Source organism: Alosa alosa, chromosome 4, assembly GCF_017589495.1.
Source record: "Alosa alosa isolate M-15738 ecotype Scorff River chromosome 4, AALO_Geno_1.1, whole genome shotgun sequence".
In the NCBI taxonomy this organism is placed as follows: Eukaryota; Metazoa; Chordata; class Actinopteri; order Clupeiformes; family Clupeidae; genus Alosa; species Alosa alosa.
In genome coordinates, this window is record NC_063192.1 from 13,720,077 (window position 1) to 13,727,033 (window position 6,957).

Below are 6,957 nucleotides of genomic sequence, written 5' to 3' on the forward strand. Positions count from 1 at the left end.
TCCCCCACATTTTTGAATGGGTTTTGTTTCACAATCCTCTCCAGGGTGCGGTTATCCCTATTGCTTGTACACTTTTTTTCTACCACATCTTCGCCTCTCTATTGTGCTTGAACACAGAGCTCTGTGAATAGCCAGCCTCTTTAGCGATGCACTTTTGTGTCTTGCCCCTTCTTGTGCAAGGTGTCAATGGTAGTCTTTTGGACAACTGTCAAATCAGCAGTCTTCCAATGATTGTGTAGCCTACAGAACTAGACTGAGAGACCATTTAAAGGCCTTTGCAGGTGTTTTGAGTTAATTAGCTGATTAGAGTGTGGCACCAGGTGTCTTCAATATTGAACCTTTTCACAATATTCAAATTTTCTGAGATACTGAATTTGGGGTTTTCATTAGTTGTCAGTTATAATCATCAAAATTAAAAGAAATAAACACTTGAAATATATCAGTCTGTGTGGAATGAATGTATACATTATACATACATATATAAGTTTCACTTTTTGAATGGAATTACTGAAATAAATAAACTTTTTCATGATATTCTAATTATATGACCAGCCCCTGTATATATTACATATACATCCGCATGTTCCAAACAAGTAGCCCTACAGGCACTTTGTGTGTCTTATAGCTCACCATATGCGTTGGCTTGAACTAAAAAATATGGGTCGCAACTTTATGAACAAGGGAAATTGTGGGTCCCAAAGCCAGACCAGTTAAGAACCACTGATGTACAACATCATGTCAGAGAAATGTTACTAATTAACCCTACTCTCTAAGTACGACATTAGAGTAGGTCTACTCAAACACTAATGGATGTACTCATTCAAACAATGTTAATATAAATGTCTATTCCAGATGACACAGATCATAAATGTAAATTTCTCAAATTCTTTGACTAAATTTTAAATCTTCTGACTAAATAATTGGTGGTTAGTTATCACAGTCAGTTTCAGTTTGACATCCATAACTAATATTTTACAAAATAGCAGTAGGCTATTTAATTTTGCATATAAGAAATTAAAACCATTTTATTATGAACAATACATAATACATGTACACTCTCTCTGTCATTCAGACACAGACATTCACACACACACACACACACACACACACACACACACACACACACACACTTGTGATAACAGTTCCATTGAGAATTTGGCAAAATATCTTTGTTTGCAGTAAACCCTGTTAAAAAAGCCAACAAGCCCAGTTAAAAGAGTAATTACAATAGAAAACATCTTTCATCCACCAACATGTCCTTAAAGTGAAAACAATAAGAAACAATCGATTACCCATCTAACAATACAGATGTTCAAAATGGTTTGAGAAAATAAGTGGCACAAACTTTTCAGCCCTCATGAGTGCCAACTAAATATATGGCCTTTGCATGTCTCGGTTTACTACCGTCTGTTACTGACTGAGGCCATTGCTGGTTTTACATATTCACACTTTACATTAATAATGTTGTGGAATCAGGCAGAATAAATAGCACCATGAGAGGGAGAATGAGAAGAACTGGCTGCATTAAGGCCTGCAGTTGCCCCGCTGACTTCACTTCCTTTAGTTTCACTTCAATTGGGTAGTGGTCACTAATCTTGAGTACCTGTGGAGGAAGAGGGTACTGTATGTCATACCAAAACCAAATGTGATTGTTTAATAAAAGGTTTGCTCAAATGAAGAAAAAAACGTGCTGTAAATGTGAATCACAGATACTTCCTTTGCAAGCCTGACTTTTGACTATTGGCTGAATTATCACCTGACACTAAAACGTTGGCATCAAAACCAGTATCTAATCCATGATGTCCAGTTAAGACCGTCTATGCTAGAGATGTAATGTTTGGTGGAAACGTCCCAAATATCCACAGCCCCAATGAAAAAATAATCAATCAAACACAGTCTGCAGACTATAATGCTGTGGAAATAGAAAGGTGCAGGTTCAGAAGAGCATGATTCTCTCAAAATGAGACGGAAAAAGAAAACATCCTTACGTAATCAGTTGAGATTTTGAATTTCTTTTTGAAGTTGAACACTCGCGCAGATTGGGGCTCGATAGCTTTCAGGAATTTCTCTCCGTGCACCACAAAGCTGTATGAAAAAGATTACATCTATTAAAAGCACTCCCTGTTTAATTGACAATTTAGTCATCACTCATGCCACTGTCAGTCACACTGTTAACCTGAAGCACAATCCAAACATGAATACGCTATGAGAGATGTCCAACCCTGGAATTCCTCCACCATACTTTACTATTAACTTGGTTGAAGCATCTGACCAAAGTTATCATTACTGAAAAAGGAATTTTGCATCGACCATCAGCTGATGATTTTTCAGTCATGATATCAAGTAAAAACAGGTCAATAGGCCTGAGGCCAAAAACATGTAATGTTTTTTTCACTTTCTTAAGCATAAATCTTTCTATGTCTTCATAAATCTTTCATAAAGACTTCAACACACTGATAAGCTTGACAATAAGAAATTTCATCAATCACTTCCCCATCTTTCCATAATCCAATGTCATGCCCCCTTACCGATCATAGGCACAGTCAGTCATGTCCGTCACAGTGGTGTCTGCATTATCCCTTATCAACCAGAAGAGGTCACGGTTTGAGAATAGTCGGTTGTTTATTCTGTTCTTCCTTGTCACATATCCACAGTCAGCATGGAAGTCACCCAGTAACATTATATTCTGTTCATGAGAGAAAGAGAGTTTTCTTTTGATAGATTGTTAATAGGTATTAATAGAAAACATCAAAAGCACAGAAGGTTGAACACCAGAACGGTATGTCCAGTGGTAAATCTGCCTAGCCTCATTCCCTCTGCCCCACACATAACCCCTTACCTCCACATTCCATTTTGTCTTTATCTCTGTGAGGACGTCAAAGAGTGAATCTAGCTCTTTTAGTGCATTTTGGGGTTCGACGCGGAGTGGAATCAACACAAATTCACCAATCTCTAAACAGAGGAAAAGTATAACATGTCAGTTGCATCATATACACGTAATAAGACCTGAGATTGTTCATATTCTGTACAGAATGTTTTCCTTAGCTTTAAAATTTAATTCAAAGTAAGTATCCCATCTGCTAACATGTACCCATTGTTGTAATAGTGATCAGTAGAAGACATGAGCAATATTGCCATAATTAGAGGGCTGATGTCAAAACACTGATGTCAAGACTGATGTCAAGACTGTTAACTGCACTGAGTTACAAATTCTGAATCTGCCTTTAAATTATTCTACCTTATGTGTTTTATTTTCTTTTTAATTATTCTTTATTTTTAAATGATTTTACCTTGTATGTTTTATGTTTTCTTTTTTATTATTTTACCTTTTAAACTATTCTTTGACTATTGTCCTTTTGCTTTTATTTGCTATTACTGTTTGTTTTTGTTTATGTAAAGCACATTGAATGACCTAGCTGTGTATGAAATGTGCAATATAAATAGACTTGACTTGCCTAACTTCAATGATCCGCAAAGTGCAAAGTCCTAACTAAAGCTAATTTATTAACCAGGCTAAATCAATTTGTTCATTTAACATGATGGACAAGACCCTAACAGCACACATTGACAAGTCTGCCCACTGTCACATGTTAGCTTAGCTATATCAGAGACTTTCTAATGAGGAGACACAGCACTCAAAAAATCCTCCATAGATATGCATGGGGTTAGTTTGTAACGTCAATATGGCCGTTGTCTACACATATCCCAACCCCTTCCTCGGCAAAACGTCAACATGTCAATACATTGAGCCAATCATGTGGTGTGATGAGAATACATTGAGCCAATCATATGTTGTGAAGACATCGTGCCAATCATGTGTTGTGAACTCACCGCTGGAGCAAGATCGTGATCGTGAAGCCTTGCGCACGCGCATTTCTGCCGAATAGGATGCCCTATGAGTGCCCTATATGCACTGAACTGTGCGTGTTGACAGACTGTATTTTTCCTGCCATTTAAATTAGGGTGCATAAAGTCACATGAAACAGTAGAAAGCCACTAACTTGTCTTTGGTGCTTTAAAATGTACTATGAAAGGTTCTCGACTGAAGACGTTTTCCTTCTTTGATTTGGGATACTGATACGTCTCCACCAGTGCAGCGGTTTCGTTTCTGTAATAAGAAAACATTCCAAACCCCCAAAAAAAAAAAAAAAGTCAACTGTGAACATCACTTTCACACACAGAAATGTCCATGCAGGCTGGATATTGGGTATTACAGTTAGGGAGTGTCACATGCCATATCTGACAGTATGTCTGTGAAAATCTTTTTGGATTAAATTTGGATTGCATTTTACCTGTATAGAAATACATACTGCTCCTCTTCTCCACTCGGACCCAGGTTTTCACTGGTCACATAATTATAACTAAAGTCATCATAGCTGTGGTAAGGTATGTAAAAAAAAAAAAGGTATCAGGGAAATGGAAAAAATTAAATGAATAGTTATTTTGCTTGGTAATGACTATACAAGTTATTAAGGATCATACAAAACTACATTAAACACCAATACAACATTTGGGCCAATACATTCAGTGAGAGAAAGGAGTTACTGCAGTTTGCACCTATTGTACCTATCGAGGGAGGAAATCAGTCTATCCATAGCCTCCCCATCTGGGTCCTTCACCTCTTGTAGAAGGCACACATCACAGTTCGACAAAATCTGAACATTAGCAAAGAGAGAGATGTAATTGTACAAGTAATTTCAACCTAACCTTCTGACTTGTTATAACACACTGCAGTTAATGAACTACAGTGCAACTCAAGTATGTCAGAGTGTAGTAATTTCAAACCAACACAGCCACAAGGTCTACACCAGTGTTTTTCAACCACTGCGCCGGGGCACACTAGGGTGCCGTGAGAGATCATCAGGTGTGCCGCAGAAATCTACACAAATGTCACTCACTGGTCCAGAAAAGCAACTGTTGCATCAAAAAATGTATAACCACATGCTCTCATTGATTGTATGATTGCACTATTTGTGGTATGCAGGCGTTGTACAACGGGGGCCCCATATCCAGTATTCACAGAATCATCACATATCCAGTTCATAACAACAATTAAATTAGATATAGTCACCTACGCCAGTATTATTTGAAATTTTAGGCTATGGTATGTTTATTTTTTCTTCACACAGGATGTTAGTGTGCCGTGGGACATTTTAAGTGTCAAAAGTGTGCCGTGGCACAAAAAAGGTTGAAAAACACTGGTCTACACCTCAGGTTAACATTCATTTGTACAGTTCAACTCTTCTCCTGAGTCTCTTCTTTGTCAGCATAGAGAAACAATGACTGAATATGTCTATTAAGATGTGTCTACTAACAGACCTGTGAGAAATAACTGCTCACCTTTGTCAGAAGATGCAGGACTGTTGTGTCCGATACTTTGGAGATATTTAAATTTTGCACATTGTATGAACATATTTTATATCCAGAGCTCCTGGTCAAGAAAACAAAGCAAGCTAGACAGAGAAGTAAAAGATGCCTCTGTTCTCGTCCCATTTTACCTGTTTAGGAATAAGAATTAGGTTTTAGTCATTCAAGGTGCCATTCTTTTCTCATTATATACCACTTGCACATTTAATGTGTGTGGCAGTGTTACTAGGACACTTTATTACCTGTATTTGTTTCTAAGAATCTACTGTAGATGTATCTCATACTCTTGTCATTGAGTCAACAAGTCACCGAGTCAGTTTGAATGCAATAAAACAACAAAGGCAGCACCATTGATAGTCATTTTACTCTATAATGAAGACCAGTATAAAAGATATCAAGGGTCAGTTTTGTATATTCTGTAGGCTACATTTTTTACCTTTTTTTTTACTAACAAACATGCCAATATTTACATGTCCATATACTTCCACAGTCCTGAAATCCAAAGATTCAAGCAAGCCTGAAGATTATATTTGTCAAGTCAGAATTACATAATCTCATCCCTTTCGAATACATGTGTGAGACAAGCAGAAATCTCAGAATTATTATGCATTGCCTGGAACATTCAGGATAATGTTTGCATTACTCTAGCTTGACAAACTCACCAAACTGGTTTAACAGTCAAACTGGTGCAATATAATGCCATTTTCGGTGAGTCAACACTCCGCTGCCCAAGGTGAGCTTCAAATAACTGAAATCAATCTAAATCTAAAAAACAAACCTTCATTCTACAGCATCACTTTTGTAAAACAATCAGTAAAACAGGAGCCGTCCTATCCTGTACCAGAAAACACTCTCCTTTCTGTCAAGTTTCTGTCAAGTGAGCTTGCCGACACACCCATGAATGCATACAGTACAAAAGACAAAAACAAAAAGGACAAACTCCAAAACATCCCAAACTTCCCACTGTAGCCAGCATGACGTTTCACAAACACATTCATTCAAACACATTCGTTAAATTGTTACCTGCGTTTTGAGGGGATATTTGGTTTCCGCTTTGTTGACTTCCTTTCCCACTTTTAGGTCCGACACAACTTACCTGTTCTTAGAGGTGGAGCCAATGCAAATCCCACCCTTTTTACCCCAGAAGTTTTCCATTGGCAGCATTCTAGCTTGTCTATTCTGGCCTGGGACACTTTTTTTTCCTCAACCCGTTGTTTCATCAACATTTTTAGAAACCCCTTTTTTCAGCCAAAGCAGCATACGCTACTATGGAAGCCCGTTTGCGCCACATAAAAAAAAAAAAAATGATCTATTATATCTCATTAAAGTGAGATACTATGTCATTATTGTGACATAGTATCTCATTATTGTGACATTTATCTCATTATTGTGAGATAGTATACTAGGTCACAATATTGACATACTATCTCATTATTGTGACATATTTCGTTATTGTGAGATAGTATCTCGTTATTGTGAGATACATTAAGAATTCACAATAACGAGTAAGTTATTTACTCAGAACCACTGTATTGTATGGAAGTATGGAAGCCCGTTTGCGCCACATAAAAAAAAATCAGATCTATTATA

General features: G+C 37.2%; 1 protein-coding gene across 2 annotated transcripts; it reads right to left on the bottom strand.

The window, feature by feature from the left end:
- Positions 1-993: 993 nt before the first annotated feature.
- LOC125293517 (deoxyribonuclease-1-like) lies at positions 994-6,481 on the bottom strand. 2 transcript variants are annotated; one of them, XM_048241464.1, is made up of 9 exons: positions 6,391-6,481; positions 5,341-5,498; positions 4,567-4,655; positions 4,293-4,376; positions 4,002-4,108; positions 2,840-2,952; positions 2,529-2,686; positions 1,989-2,085; positions 994-1,603 (listed from the first exon to the last, which is right to left on the bottom strand). In XM_048241464.1, exons 2-9 carry the CDS (start codon positions 5,491-5,493, stop codon positions 1,451-1,453), a joined length of 954 nt encoding a protein of 317 aa, XP_048097421.1. In that variant the 5' UTR covers positions 5,494-5,498; positions 6,391-6,481; the 3' UTR covers positions 994-1,450. The 2 variants fall into 2 exon arrangements, with proteins under 2 accessions (XP_048097421.1, XP_048097420.1); XM_048241463.1 differs by having other exon boundaries at positions 4,558-4,655.
- Positions 6,482-6,957: the final 476 nt, after the last annotated feature.

Coding starts and splice junctions, on each gene's coding strand:
- LOC125293517 (XM_048241463.1), bottom strand. CDS start 5,493: ATGGGACGAGAACAGAGGCATCTTTTACTTCTCTGTCTAGCTTGCTTT. Junction 4,656..5,340: donor TCCTGCATCTTCTGACAAAG/GTGAGCAGTTAT, acceptor GCTAATGTTCAG/ATTTTGTCGAACTGTGATGT. Junction 4,109..4,292: donor CAGTATGTATTTCTATACAG/GTAAAATGCAAT, acceptor TTCTTATTACAG/AAACGAAACCGCTGCACTGG.